Genomic DNA, 15709 nt, shown 5'->3' on the forward strand with positions numbered 1-15709 from the left:
TTTTTTCTCTCTTATTTGACTCTAAGTTATTTGAGGGTAGGATCTACGTTTGCTGTATTCACGTATCTCCAAACACAGTATCTTCTTACCACAACCCCTGGACGGAGAAGCGCTGAATCAGTGAATGAGTGAGTGAATGAATGAATGGCACGATCATTGAACTCTCAATGAGCAAATAAACAAATCAAATCAACCAGGACAAATTTTTTCTCATGCGCCCTGGCTTGGTTCTTATGTTATCCAAAACAGCAATCCTTATCCTCAAAACTTCTTTTTGATAGCGTCAATTTTTATTCCTTGCACTCAGTAAGAATTAGAAGAAGAAGAATTATAATAATTATTACAACTATGTCATCTCAGCTCCATATTTTAAATCACATGAATCCATTTTTACCTCAGTAAAGGCAAATTTTCACTACTTAAATTTGCTTTAGCAGAGATCTCAGACATTTAATACCAAGACAGGAAACAGATTTTATAAAAATGGTCCTATTCTATTCCCCGTCTTCAACCTGGCCCCTGGGGGAAATGTTACAGGTGGGTCCTCTTTTATATATTGGAGATGCCTCTTTGTGTAAGTCAGTTTTTCATAAATCAAATTATAGTTTGAACGTCACAGATCACTGCACCAATGGAACTTTCCAAAAAGGTTCTGCAGAACACGCTTTACAAAGCAAGTAACCAGACATCATTTGAACATTTTATAAACTTTGCGACATCAGATTTTCTGAAAGTGCAGCACGAAGTTTTATCTAATGGTTTTGTCATTAGGTTAAAAAAAAGGGGGGGGTAGCAAAATACATTCAGAACCTCCGCATGCGAGGTGTATGTCAGTCTAAGCACCGCAAAGACTCAAATTTCCTAAGCCAAATTCCATGCTTGCAGTGACTGCCACCCTTTGCTTGCTTTCAACCCTCCCACCTTTTCCAGAGGAGATTCTTACAGGATCCAGGCCTGAGCACTGCTTTCTTCCAGGCTCTCCATCACAGTGGTTTATTTATTTATTATTTTTTTTTTCTCATTCTGCTTTCTCTTGGAGTAATCTGAGCACCCCTGAAAAGCCAGCCTCAGATGGCTTTGTCTGCTTTTTAAACTCAAGGGCCAGGCTGACTTCTCCGAGCATCCCTCACTGCAAGATTTGCTGTCCCTTGCTTGCCTGGAGGAGGTCTGGCTGTGATGCTTGCACGGTTTTGCACTTACTCAGAGGTGAGATTTGCAGCCAGGCAGGCGATGAAGGGCTTCAGATGGCAGATAGGCCGAGCGCCGCCAACACCGCCTCAAACCTGGAGCTCCATGGGGTTGCTGTCAGGGACTCACGCATGACATTTTTGTTATCTAGGCAGAAAGTGTGTTTGGGTTAAACTGCCAGTGCCACCGCGTCGAGGAGTTCTCTGCTGAGCTCGAGACAGGCGTTCCCTATCAGCGATCGCTACCGCAGGCTGGCGCCTCTCCGGGCAGCCTGTTTCTGCAGTCTCGGTGTTTACAGGGCGTCACGGGCGGCCACCACGACCGGGATTAGCATCCTTTCTGAGCTCGCCAGGAACAAAGGCCACTTCTGAAAGACGCACGTGGAGGAAGAAGCATGACAAGATGTCCTGTGACTTCAGAGACGCCTTTTGCCACCATGTACGGTCGTGCTGTTAATTAAAAGAGTTAAACTTGGAAACTAGACGTTGATGCAATATGTTGTTTCCATTCTTGGAAATACAGTCACGAGGAGCTAATAAATAATCCATGAATGCTAATCTTTTAAAGTCATTTCAAAGGGATGAAGTCAGCCTGGATAATTGTAAATGCAATGGCTCAAGCCCAACTCCATTAAAATGGAAAGGTGTGAACTGATTAGAAGTCTTTTTGATAGAAGTCTTAAATTCAAATGCCACATCATTTGTTTTTAGCAAATGGAGTAATTACAATAATATTTTCTTCGTGTTTAAGGTCAGATCTCTTAAAGTCTACATGCCTGTACCTTATTTAAATGCAGCTAGAATCATTTTCCTTGCATTTGTTAATTAAATGCGTATGTAGCTTAAAGGTAACACCCACCCTTATTTTCTGTGGAGGGGAAATAAATAAATATTCCAGGTGTATAGCTCCAAGGTTGGAAGGGAGAGTTGTTAACATTTATTTCATTTCAGAAATAATTAGTGAAATGGAACCTAATCTGATTTTCCACCCTAGTAACTCTATTCATGCTGAGAAAGATAGCTTTTGTTTAAAGCAAAGGCATTTTCCCACTGCTTTTGTTTTAAAAACTGATAAAGGATTCATTCCGTGGAAAAGGCAATACTTTTTAATATTCTTGGAGCGTCACTACCCAAAGCAAATTTTGTAAATATCTATCTCTTGGGGGGATCGCAGTATGTTAACAAGCATGTATTTTTCTAGGATTTTGATAAATACCTGAGAAGTTTCCTATGAGGGAAAACTAAACGAGATTTTATTGTTTCAATTGGGCTTGGCATTTTAAATGCGCCCAAAAAACCGCACACACACAAACACACACACACACACAACTGATCTGCATTTACTATAAATTAAAAGGTTTCCTTTTGCCTCCTTCCTCCTGGCTGTCGGCAGCAAGTTAAGCTCCGGAAGTCCATCACTGTGCAGAAGCTAAGCGATGGAGCCGGAAGCACTCAATTTGTTAAGGATGGACAAGTCTGGTTAGAGCTGGGTCCAAAAACCTCCAGCTGTACCCCCTCTTCTGTGCTGTCAAAATACTTAAATTTCCTGTGAGCAACTGGCTGGTCATTCTACTTTCAGGATTGTAGCAAAACCAAAGGATTAATAAAAGGATTCAACAACCAGGTAATATTGATCAGAGAGGAAACCATGGCTTCCACTGGATCGGTTCCAGGGCAGAGCTGTAGCCAGGTCTCGCAGGATTACTGTGGGAGCCCTTCCTCAAATACATATCTGCAGAGATTTTGATTCCAGGGTCCATGGTGCGTTACGGTATGCAGCCCCAGGAGAAATCACTCACGTTTTATTTTATCAATTGCTTATGTCTGACAAAGAAAATGTAAGACTGAGGGTAGGGGGTGGAGGATAGACTTGGAAATATTTCACCCAGGCTAAAGCAAGCTGGGGAGACAGCGCTGTGAGACTTGCTGCCCCTGACCCCAAGAGCAGGTCTGTATTCAAGTCCTCCCAACCTTGCACTCACGATTTATCATCTCCAAGACTCAGGTTCCTCATCTGTAAAATGGGACAATCATATCACCCCCTTCATTAAATTGAGGAGAATTAAATGAGTTTATGAATGTAAAGCAAAGGCCATTTTCAATGTTTAGTGTATAGTGAGTGCAGAGCCATTATTAGTTCCAGATTTGTAGATGATCGGAAAAATGGCCTACAGGACTGGAAAGGATTTTAAAGGTGTTCACATCCAGCCCTCCTCCCGCCTCCCGTGCACATCGCATTGGAAACTGGAAGCCGTTGGCTCAGAGCAGAGGTGATGGAAGACATGTTCAGAGGGTGGCGAGAAGTCTAGGTTGAGGGGCAGGTTCAGAAACAACTTTGACAGAGAATTTTGAAGGTCGCTGTAATCAACAAGGGGATGGGTTAAGGCAGAGTTTCCTTCATGGGTGAGACGTGTTTCAAGACCTGACCTGACTGCCAGGCGTAGAACACCGGGGAAGGTAGTACACCGCAGAGCTGTGAGGTCAGAGGGCCTTGGCCTGGTTGGGGGTGGGGACTAGGAGGAAAGAGCGAGGGGTGAGGGGGACTCGGAGTTGATGGGCTGGAGGACGAAACAGAAGGGGGCGTTGGGAGTTCTGTGTGTTGAATCCAAAGATAACTTTATGTTGGCCTTGGTGATGGAAATTCCTGCCAGGACTTTAAAGGTTCTGCTGTCTTTTTAGCTTTGTAATAATTTGACTGCACTCATTCTGTTCCTCAGGCAGGTATCTATTGCCTGCAGGTAGACTCACAGAACTGAGTTCTGGACGCATGGGAATGTAATAAAAAGCAGCTGATGTTACCGAACATTCACTGGGTGTGTGCCAGGTACTAAATTAACTTCCTTGGTCCTCACAGCAACCCTAACAGGGAGATGCTATCTTTTTCCCTATCTCACATTTGGGGAAACTAAGGCACTGAGAGGTCAAGTGCTTGTCAAAAGCTCTCCACTGAGTAAGTGGGAATTTGAGTCCAGGCAGCTCGGGTCTAGAGTCCTGGCCTTTGACCCCTGGGAAGGGATGAACACTACCCAGTTTTCCCAAGGGCACGGCTGAATGGTGATCACGTTGAGATTCAAACCCAGGTGAGATGCCAAAACCCAGGCTCTTTCCTTCATTCCCCGGCTGACCCCAGAGATAACATTAGCAATTCAAGTACTAGGTTCCACCAATAAGCCAAAGGGAAGCCAGAGTAAAAGTTGGGGTAAAAGTTGTCAGAGGTTCAGAGAAGCAGCTTTGCAGTGAACAAGGGTAATATTTAAGCCAGGTTTTCTCTTCCTAGAAAATAAAACTTGTATAAAAGGAGGCACTTTCAAAAAAGATTTTCTTGGCACACTAAGTTGATAATTACACATACATAAAAAAGGTCAAATACCAAAGCCTTATCTTGCAGGGGGATTGGAGGGGTGGGTGGGAATGAAAGCCTTTTGGAGGCTGGATCATGTAAAAGGGACTTTTTCGCATTTTCCCGTGTCCCTTTTATATGATTTGAATCTTGTACGATAATATTGCAGTCACGTATGACTTTTCAAATTAGAGAATGAATTTTTAAAAATATATAGAAAGAGAAACTTCAGGTTTTCAGGCAGAAATAAGGATGTCCTAGTTATCCAATAATATAAACACATTTTTCCAATCAGCATTCTGCAAACAAGTAAATAATTCCCAAGTGACTAAATAGTATATCTGTGTGCGTGTGCGTGTGTCCACAGATGGACACAGGCAAGGCATCCCACTGGGATGGCAGGGCAACTAGTCCTCACTCAGTTCATTGAAGGAAGCATTTCATAAAACCGTCATCGATTCCGGGAAGCAAATCTGCAAAACTTGGTAGATGTAGAAGAAATGATCCAGTACGGAGACAAGGCCTCTAACCTTAAAAGACTATTTTTTTTAGGAGTTTGCGTCCTGGCTCAGTAGTAGTGAACCCGACTAGTATCTTGATGACGCAGGTTCAATCCCTGGCCTTGCTCAGTGGGTTAAGGATCTGGCGTTGCTGTGGCTGTGGTGTGTGGCCCTAAAAAGACAAAAAAAAATTTTTCTTTTATAAAGGGCAACCAAGAGTTAAATGTCCACTGTCTATTGATGGATTTCTCCTGGCTGCACCCCTCAACTTCACACCTTTAGTAACAGGGCTCCCCTGATGTGCTGAGGGATGGCAGAGTTTCCAAATGAAACTCCCTTGTAATGTACTGTTCTTCTTACATCAGTTTGCAAGCAAGGTGTTCATAGCAACTCTCCTTTCACTCAGTATCTGATTTCTTTTCTTTTTTTCTTTGTCTTTTTAGGGCCATACCCTCAGTATATGGAGGTTCCCAGGCTAGGGGTCAAATCGGACCTGTAGCTATTGGCCTACACCACAGCCACAGCAACATGGGATCCGAGCAACGTCTGCGACCTACACCACAGCTCACGGCAATGCCGGATCCTTAACCTACTGAGCGAGGCCAGGGATGGAACCTGCGTCCTCATGGATAATAGATTAGTTTACGCTGATGACAGGAACTCCCAGTATCTGATTTCTCATGATCAGTCATATGGCCACTGAGACTAGAGCAAAGCCTGTGTCTGGCCAGGCCCACAGGGGAGAGTAGCCCATTTGTCCTCGTGCCCAGCAGCCGTGGTCCCTTCCTGATCTTGCTGTCTCTGCGCCATCATGGAAATGTCTCAGGCCTCTTACCTCAACTTGGGTCTCCGTCTTTCTCCCCCCCAACCCCGTCCCCGCCTTTTCCATCCCTCCCTCTGCTTCCTTTGCTTAAAGCCAAAATTGACTTCACTCGTCCCAGACTCTCAGTGTCCCCATCAACCTGCTCAAAGTTGTTAAAACGTCAGACTGTAGCTCAAGCTTTAGGTGAATTCCTGGATGAAGAGGAGAAGAGAAAGTGAGGTCACCAGGGACACCATAACAGCATGTGACAATTAAGTTACTTCCTAGAGTGGAAGGAAGCTAGGGGTGGGGAAGGACGCTCAGCCCACCTTTGACACCAGCACACCACGCAAGCGAGGAGTTATGGGCTTGGAGCCCAATAAAAGAAAAGAAACTACATCTCCCTCCCTCTCTCTCTCTCTCTCACACACACACACTCACACACACACTCAGAGGAAGACATGCTTAGGAAAAGCGAAAGGGGAATGAGCCTCACTCCTGGGCTTCTCCGAGAGGCAGTGTCGCAGTGTCTGGCATGGGTAAGACCTCCAGCCCTGGATTCAGACACATCTTAGTTTGCAGTCTAGCACGGCCACGCACCAACTACCTCAGCCTGTTTTGTTATCTGTGCAATGGGAATAATAAAAGCATCAAAGCATCGTTTTGCAGTTTCGAAGATTAATGTGATCATGAGGGTAAAGTAATTATTCAAATAAATGTTAGCTGGTGTTGCTGTTATTACAGACATACTATGACAGTGTCATGATAAAAGTACACTGTGACCTTAACAGGATATGTTACTGGCGCATAGTACATGCTGCATAAATGTTAACTGTTATTGTTATCACAATTGTTAGTTCAGCCTGTGTGACAATATTTCACTACAATGGAAAGAAATGGCCGATCTGCTTCTTGACAGCGAGTTGGCCATTGTTTGCTGCCTCCTTGGGCTTTCTCGTGTGTGTGTGTGTGTGTGTGTGTGTGGAGGGGGCTGCTGTTACTGGTGTTATGTCACACCTGGCATTCCTACTGGAGTCTCCAGGGCTCCCCACTCCAGCTGCAAATATATAAGAGACCCTGAGGTCAACACCTCCCTATGAGTCTCCAGAATTCTCCTGGCCCAGCCTGCAGCATTTTCCAGTATGAGTTCAGGAGACTTTCAGGTCTGAAACGAGAGGCAAGGCAGGTCGTGGGGTGATTTAACACGAAGAAGGTTTTCCCCACTGGCCACTTTTACAGCATCATACTTAGGGAGGGCCCTTTCCGATGGCACTCATTCTGTTTGTTTCAGTTTGGTGGCACATACAGTAGCGTTTTTCCTGTTGAAAAATGAAGGCTCTAAAATTAGATGGTGGCCGTAAATTTTTAATGGGAGCCTTGCACCGTTGACATTCTCCCCTTACCCCTGTGCTCCACTCAGCGGGGACAGCTCGCAGCTGCCAGTTTGATTTGTGGTCAGTTCTGCCTGCGGAGGAGTGACTGCCCAGGGCACTGAACACCAGGGAGGGCAGGAGACCCAGGCCCCTTTCCGGATGTCATTCCAGCTGCTGCGGTCATCGTGGTGGAGAAGCCCTTCTCTCCTGGCCTCTTTCGACCCTAGCTGCCCGGAGTCAAGTCCAGCTCCCCACTTTCCAGGCGTAACTCTGGGCATTGGCTTGACCTCTGTGACCTCTAAGTTGATAAGAACAATGAGACATGCCTCCCATGGCAGTGGGGACGAAACGAGATTTTGTTCGGGAAAGCTCTGGGCACACATAGCAATTCCTCCTAAGCGCCCGCCTTACCATCGAGCAGACTGGCATCTCCTGTTCTGCGTCACCCCCCCTCCTTGTGCCAGGTGCTTACTTGTGCTAGCTTATTGAAGCTCCACCACCTTGAAGGGCAGCCGCTGTCTTCCCGTGCATGACATTCCGTGAGGGAATCAGGGGTAAAGCCACCTGCCTCTGGACCTGCTGGGGATGAGAAGTGGACTCCAACTCGGCCTGATTCCAGGGTCTTAATTTTCTGACCACTCCTACCATGCAGATGGCTCTGGTAGGGCTCAGGGCCAGTAGACAGTGACCTTGGCCTGGCTGTGGGTCCTTTCTCACCAGCAGCCCTGCAGGGTCTGGTCCAGGCTCTGTGGTTCCCCAGAGCCCTTTATCAGGCAGGATGTGAGGTGAGGGGCGCCTGCTTACCAGCCTGGCTTATCTGCTTTGGGGCAGGGCCTTCCTGGCTCGGGCCTTGTGGGTTCATGACTTGATAAAATTACAGTGACCACAATGAAACCACTGGTTTTGCTGAGGAGCCACCCAGACCAGGAGTCTGACAGGGAGCAAGATGTGGTCATGGTTTAGATTTCAAAGACTGGACACGAGGGGGTCAACTCCCCAGCTTCCCACATGGTTCTGTCTCAGAAAAGCAGCTGCAGAGTTCCCATCATGGCTCAGTGGAAACAAATCCAACTAGGAACCATGAGGTTGCGGGTTCGATCCCTGGTCTCGCTCAGTGGGTTAAGGATCCGGCGTTGCCAGGAGCTGTGGTATAGGTGGCAGACGCAGCTCGGATCCCACATTGCTGTGGCTGTGGCTGTGGCCAGCAGCAACGGCTCCGATTGGACCCCTAGCCTGGGAACCTCCATATGCTGCGGGTGTAGCCCTCAAAAGACAAAAAAGAAAAAGGAAAAAAAGAAAAAGAAAAGCAGCCATCTCTTTCTTCCCTTGGTCCTCCCATTATTTTAAGAACTGAAAAGTGAAATAAAATGATTTTTCCCTCTTTCACACCTGCTTCACTGTCTATTGCAAACGGCAGTTCTGAGTTGTCCAGTTGCTTTTTCTACTTGTATGATCCAGCTGCTGGTGAGCAACCTGGCAGCCACTCCCCGTTCTTCTGTCCCATGTCTGGATTTTCCTCTGAGGAGTTACTGCTTCTCTTCTCTCAGCCCTTGAGCCTCCAGTAGCACCTCTCCATCCCTGGATCGCTCCCTCCCACCTCAGGCTCAGGGGTACAGCACGTGACTCAGCCCCAGCCAATCAGAGCATTGCATTCCACTGACCGCAGAATTGGTCCAGGACTAGACATTGGACCCTTGCAATGGAGAGATTCCTTTGCCAAGCCTTCTCAGAAATCATTTTGAAAGGCTTACCTTCAACAGAGCAAACAGAGGAACTTTTCATCCACACTTGCCTTCCTCCTGACATACCACCGGGTACCCCTGGAAGTACACGTCCTCCATTTTGAGAAGCATGTCCTGCAGGCAAATTTGAAACTCCTATATCCTCCATGTAAAGAGCTTCACAATTTAATGTGAACATCTTTTCAGCCCCATCTATTGCCACCCTGAGTTTCTTGCCATTTCTGGAACAAGCCACATACTCTTCCACTTCTCTGGATCTGTATAGCAATTATTCCCTTTGCCTAGAATGAATTTCCCCCTCCTATGCCTAGAAAATTCTGGTCATGCATCTATCTAGATCCACATCAAATGTGGCCTCCTCAGGAAGACTTCACTTCCCAGATTTTTAGCTGCTTACTCCTCAGTTAGACACAGATCTTAACTTAGGCTTGTCTGATTCTCTCTTCCTCACTGAGCTAAAAGCACCTCCTAAGTACATCTGTATAGCCAGGGCTAACACAGGGTCTGAATAAAGTCTCATTGGATGGGCAGATAGATGGATGGACAGACTGATGGACAGATGGACCAAAGTGCCTAGAAAAGCCAGCTCCTACACCTGCCAGAGCATCCTAGCCCAGCTGGCATCACTTTCGCGTCACAGTAGCAGTGAATTATATACAACCTGGTTCTTACACAGGCATAATTCTATTTATTAATTGCCCGTTTCATAACAATTCATTTCACTGTCCATGCCTGTTAAACTCTTGAATGCTTAATAAGGAAAGGAGAGCAGGGCCAGCTGCTCTTTTCCCTTAGTCCACCTGCTTCCTGACAGCAGCCAGAACAGGAGTCACTCTTAGTGCTGTGGCAGAAACCGGCTACCTGCCCACCAACCCCAATTCTTTGCCTCTCGGGCACACAGCTAGATGATATTTCCCAGCCTCTCTCGAAGCTAGGTGTGGCCGTGTGACAGAGTACCAGCCAATGGCATATGGATGAAAGTGATAGATACCAGTTCCGAGTCTGGTCTATGAAAACCACCCTCACCAGGTTCTGTGTGCAATTGCCCCAACTTCTGGTTGGCAATGAAGGGCTCTGAGGTACCCAACTGGCAATAGAGATTCAAGAGGTGGAGACCCCGGGTTCCTAACTCACCATGTGGACAGCCACCGCAAATATCCATATTTGATCTGGATTGTAAATAAGAAATAGCTTTTTCTACTCTCAAACCCAGTGTTGTGCTGGAGCTGGTTTACTCTTACTTGTGAAAACCAGTCATTAAGTTTTGAGGAATTCTGCAAGTCAATTGTTAATATAGCCATTATCAAGAGGTAAGCTTGATAAACTAACAATTAAATAAATCATATTTTTAAAAAGTAGACACTCAAAACACATCCCAAGGAGTTCCCGTCGTGGCGCAGTGGTTAACGAATCCGACTAGGAACCATGAGGTTGTGGGTTCGATCCCTGGCCTTGCTCAGTGGGTTAAGGATCCGGTGGCATTGCCGTGAGCTGTGGTGTAGGTCACAGACGCAGCTTAGAGCTGGAGTTGCTGTGGCTCTGGTGTAGGCTGGCGGCTACAGCTCCAATTAGACCCCTAGTCTGGGAACCTCTGTATGCCGTGGGAGCGGCCCAAGAAAAGGCAAAAAGACAAAAAAAAAAAAAAAAAAAAAAAAAAAAAAAAAAAAAAAATCCAAAAAACAAAAAACCCAAAAAACACATCCCAACCTAGTGATTTTACCCTATTTGACTACTAAGTACTACTCGTGAGGTTATTTTGGGGATATACTGCGTAATGGTGAAACGGAGCAGGACCCTATGGTTCTTCTCTCCATGTCCTACACCTGCCTTTTGTCTATGGAGAAACTTTAGTCAAAGAATAAGTTTAATCAGAGAAGTGAGAAAATGAGACCAAATAATAATAAGTTTAATCAGAGAAGTGAGTCAAATGAGACCGAATAATAATAATTTAGTCATTAAAGCCAAGGACCTTTATTCCTTTATTTCCTTCCCAAGAGCTATAGATAATCCTGAGCCATATCCTTTGACCTGACGTATAGACACTGAAACCCCCATCTAGTGGAAGAAGTTAACTACACAATGAGCAGGCTGTAGCTGCCACAATGCCAAGAACTGGCCTCAAGGAAATGGGAGCCAATCAACCCTGGAACTGAAGATTAACTGTACTTAAAACAATCAGGATGCTGCTGATCAGACCGCTGCATGACCAATTTCAAGAAGACGTCAGAGCTGACTGTGCTGTTGCTGTAGGCAGCCCCCTCCCTCCACCCGTGAAAGCTCTTGCCCACTGATTGAGGAGAAATTGGCCTCTGGCTCTGCCCTCCCCCACCCCAGCTGCTGGCATCCAAAATAAAGCAAACTTTTCTCACTACCAATACTGCCTCTTTATTGGCTTTAGAGCAGTGAGCCCCTAGACCCCACTTCTGGTAACAATGGGAGTCACGTTGTGCCTTGAAATCAGCCACAGTAGCAGTATTTACACCATGGAAATTGGCAACTACTACAAAACAAACTCCCAGCCCCACCACCACCACCACTGGAAAGGGTTAAATATTGGCCAGCAACCCATTCTGGGCCCCGCCTTCCAGCTGAAAGGAGAGTCCTTTGTAGGGTTCAGAACCCAGCTTCTGGAATCAGAGAAATCTGGACTTAAATCCCAGGTCTGGCTCCAACTAGCTGTGTGACCTTGAGAAATTTACTTAACCTCTCTGTACCCTGGTTATTCATCTGTAAAGTAGGATGACAGTAGCACTTCTCTCCCAGATTACAAGATGACACACACGCAAGGCACTCCAAAATAACAGAAGGAACCAAAGGACAAAGGACCAAAAACAAGTGACTCAGAAAGGAAATGGGACCATCCATTAAGTGAAGCCTATTCCTGTTATATTCTACTCTGATGTGATCTGGCAACTTTGATTTTTTAACAAAGTTGTCATCGCGTGGGTCAGTCTTTCCAGCCAGTCGTTATAGCCTCTGTGTAGAGGCAGTCCTTTAACCTGAAGGGTTCTGTGCTGCGCTCCTGGACCAAAACCCAGCCTGCAAATGCCTGTGTTCTTCCTGCATCTCTCTTGCCTGGTGCAGGCGGAGGGGAACACATACATTCCTGTTACAGGAACACATACTTCCCTTACACATTGGCTTTCTACGTTAGGAAAAGAGAACAAAACAGATTAAATGCATGTTGGCTAAATGCAGCTCGGTCTAAAGGAAAAGCAGCTACAGTGTCCACAGCAGCAGCCAGAGTCCTGGCATGTGAAGAATCAACACGCCCAAGGTGAATGTCCGTAACATTGCGTGCTGGACATCCCGCGGGTCTTCAGAGCACAGGAGGGTGATGACGGCGGCAGGCAGTTGTCATTGGCTGCTTGCACATTTATTGGGTGACAAGTGTAAATAAGGGAGTGGAATATGGGTGCTGAGTTTTAACCCACAGCCCTTGCTGGAGAATATAAAAGCAAAGACACTCTGTTCCTGCCCCAGATTCATTGGGGAAGAGGATTTCTCCATGTTCTAACTCTCAGCAAAGGCACACATTTTGGCACCAGCGTCTGGAGTGCACTCACGCAGAGCAGAGAAGCCGAGCGGATGAGAAGGCCATGGCCAAGGCCGATCCTGGGCTGCAGGTGTGCGGACAGCAGGCCTTGGGCCAGCGCCGGATCAACGGGGTTTGAACGCACCAGGTTTGCACGTGGCAAAATGATGGAAATAATTATCCTTTGTGGAAGCCATAATATTTCACTTAGAGGAAGGCAGGCAGATCCTTGGGCAGCGCGGCCCTCCTCCGCAGGATATAAACTGCTGAAGTAGACCCCAGAGTGCAGGGCCATTTGCGAGAGACATCACGCAATTCGCAGGATGTTTCAGTGCAGACACTGAATGGACTAATTCTGCTAATAGAGTATTTGATTTAATGGCACATTAAAGGGGAGAGGGGAGCGAGGAACACATCCTTCAGCACAGCAGCGGATGGGTTACTGCAGATATCGCAAGAGAAGGAGCCAAATTCCCCTCCGCCTGCACCAGGCAAGAGAGATGCAGGAAGAACACAGGCATTTGCAGGCTGGGTTTTGGTCCAGGAGCGCAGCACAGAACCCTTCAGGTTAAAGGACTGCCTCTACACAGAGGCTATAACGACTGGCTGGAAAGACTGACCCACGCGATGACAACTTTGTTAAAAAATCAAAGTTGCCAGATCACATCAGAGTAGAATATAACAGGAATAGGCTTCACTTAATGGATGGTCCCATTTCCTTTCTGAGTCACTTGTTTTTGGTCCTTTGTCCTTTGGTTCCTTCTGTTATTTTGGAGTGCCTTGCGTGTGTGTCATCTTGTAATCTGGGAGAGAAGTGCTACTGTCATCCTACTTTACAGATGAATAACCAGGGTACAGAGAGGTTAAGTAAATTTCTCAAGGTCACACAGCTAGTTGGAGCCAGACCTGGGATTTAAGTCCAGATTTCTCTGATTCCAGAAGCTGGGTTCTGAACCCTACAAAGGACTCTCCTTTCAGCTGGAAGGCGGGGCCCAGAAGGGCTCATCAAATATCATCACCCCAAAAAGCCCAAGTCAGAAGTGATTGGTTTAAAGAATCAAGCAATTACATATATATATGTATGTATATATATATATATATATATATATATATATCCCCAAAAATACATATTTGGAGCAAACTTTTACCTTTTCAATTTCAAGTTCAGTTTTTCAATTTTTAAAAAGTACTTCCCTAAAACAATCCAGTGGGACTCTTGTAGTAATTTTTTTTTTCAAGCAAACTTTGTCTTTTTCTGCAAGATTCGTATATAAACCCTGATGGGAAATGGTGGCAAATTTTAATGATTTTGGTTTGCTCATTCTCTGTTTAAAACCTTCTCCTATTTTTTTCCCATTCAGCTGCCAGAATGCCCCTTCTGATCAGCTAATCAATGCGATCAGCTTAATCCCTTCAACCTACAGCGTCTTCCGGTGAAACAGGCTGACCTCCCCAGCATCCCGCACTCACCAAGTGGCCTCTCCTCCCATCTGCCCACCCTCTCCCTCTGACTTGCACTTTACACATTGATCACAGCAAGCTCCCTGCAGAGTCTCCAGGACTTTGCATGGTCTATCTGCTCCATTCTTTGACTTGATGATGCACAATTCCTGCTTCTCCTGTGAAAGCAGCTCTGGGTCACCTCCTCCAGAAAGTCCCCCTGGACTTCATCTCCTTGCCTCACCTGTGTTTGGGACTGCTTCTCTCTGTCCTGCACTGAAGCTTGGGCTTATTTCTTTGACAGCCCTTGCTCCATCTCATCACTCTCCCCCACGTGACAGCGTCCTTATCGCCTGGCACAGTGATTCAACATTGCATAATAGGATCATCCAGAAAGTCTGATTTAATTGGTCAGTGGTGGGCTAGGGTTGAGAACCTCTGGCCTTATCAAGGTTTGCTGAGCGACTAATTGAATGGATGGGTTATGAAGGAGCACACTGGGGCACAGGGCCTGAGGTTCTGGCCAGCCTCTACCCGCCGTGGAGACGATGACCTGCTCTGCCCTAAAGACTTAGAATTTGTTTATGGAGGCTTCTCAGTGATGCCTAAGGTTGGAGGCTACGAATTCAGACCCTGGACGTTCACGGACTCCTTGCTGGACTTCCACTTGTTCTCATACACAAAATGGGAAAGATATCCCTCCCGCAAAAAGGAACCATTCTGTGGAGCTGATGGCAGATGCTGTGAAGTTACCAATTCTGACTCGAGAGGTACCCCTTTCCTCCTTGATCAGCTGGGATGAGAGCTCATCTCAAGTTCTCTGCCAACTAAGAATGCAGAACCCTTGGCAGTTGGAAGGGGGAACAGCACTGCCCAGTGACCACCAGTAACACATGCTCAAGGTCAGTCATCCCGACTCGGGCTACGCCACCGGTGGAAGTGTCCTGAGAGCCTATCCGGAGGTCACAGTGGAGCAAACCCCCGCCTTTACAGCCAAGTCTGGGAGACCAGTTCGTGGAACACAACCACCTTGTCCCGCTATTGCTGAGGCCTGCAGGCGTGGAGAGACTCCCTTTGTCATCATGCCGGAGAGAAGAAAGCTGGAAGTCCCAGAGGTTTTAGCTCGCAGAGCCCAATCTCACAGGCTAGAAAATCATTGGAGATCTCTTGCATTTGAAAAATCACAGATGCATGCTCTGCCTTCCAGCACCAGGCAGGAGAAATGAGACAAACAAGCTTTGAAAATAAATCTGACTCTCTCATGGCTCCCGATAGCCGACAAGTGTTCGTCCATCTGCCACAAGCACTCACACTGTGAATTCATTGATTCGATAATACTCTGGCATAATTGATTGAGGAGACTGGCTTCTTGACTTGCCTCCACATTTGCTATCTGATATCTTCCCCACACCGCCCTCTCCACTCTTTGTGTGGCGAGAAGGAGATACCACAGATTTTTCGGGCACTTTCTGATGGGATGACACCTACACTCTTGGCTTTCCTGAGACAGCATGCTTTTTGAATTCTCGAATGTCAGGCACTGTTAGTTGAGTGCTTCTTTCCACCGGCAAATCTTACTCATCTTCACAATACTGCCTGCATCCTCTCCACCCTGGCTGTCCATTTGTATTTACAGGTAATGAAAAATAACTAGAGCTGGGTTATCTGGAGTCTCTCCCTACTAAGAGGGACACAGCAGCAACCACGGACTGACACAGAACAATGATAACTGCAGGACTGTCATATGAGATATTAGCCCGGGGAATAATACTGATCTTTCTCCTCTCAGC

The 15709-nt window shown here is 46.5% G+C and overlaps 1 protein-coding gene across 1 annotated transcript in view; it reads right to left on the reverse strand.

Annotated features, from left to right (window-relative positions):
• Positions 1 to 271: 271 nt before the first annotated feature.
• LOC146395061 (uncharacterized) overlaps positions 272 to 15709 on the reverse strand; it is a 176408-nt gene continuing 160970 nt past the window's right edge. Inside the window, exons 3-5 of the mRNA XM_085005669.1 lie at positions 8954 to 9058; positions 7675 to 7781; positions 272 to 1637 (exon numbers count right to left, since the gene is read on the reverse strand). Coding sequence (XP_084861795.1) covers positions 1491 to 1637; positions 7675 to 7781; positions 8954 to 9058 — 359 coding nt within the window. The 3' untranslated portion in view covers positions 272 to 1490. The remainder of the gene's footprint in view (positions 1638 to 7674; positions 7782 to 8953; positions 9059 to 15709) is intronic.

The sequence above is a fragment of the Sus scrofa genome, chromosome 18 (genome assembly GCF_054392235.1).
Source record: "Sus scrofa isolate SSC_HxYL_T2T_F1_AM1 chromosome 18, Sscrofa_HxYL_maternal_Yorkshire_Landrace_v2.0, whole genome shotgun sequence".
Lineage (NCBI taxonomy): Eukaryota > Metazoa > Chordata > Mammalia > Artiodactyla > Suidae > Sus > Sus scrofa.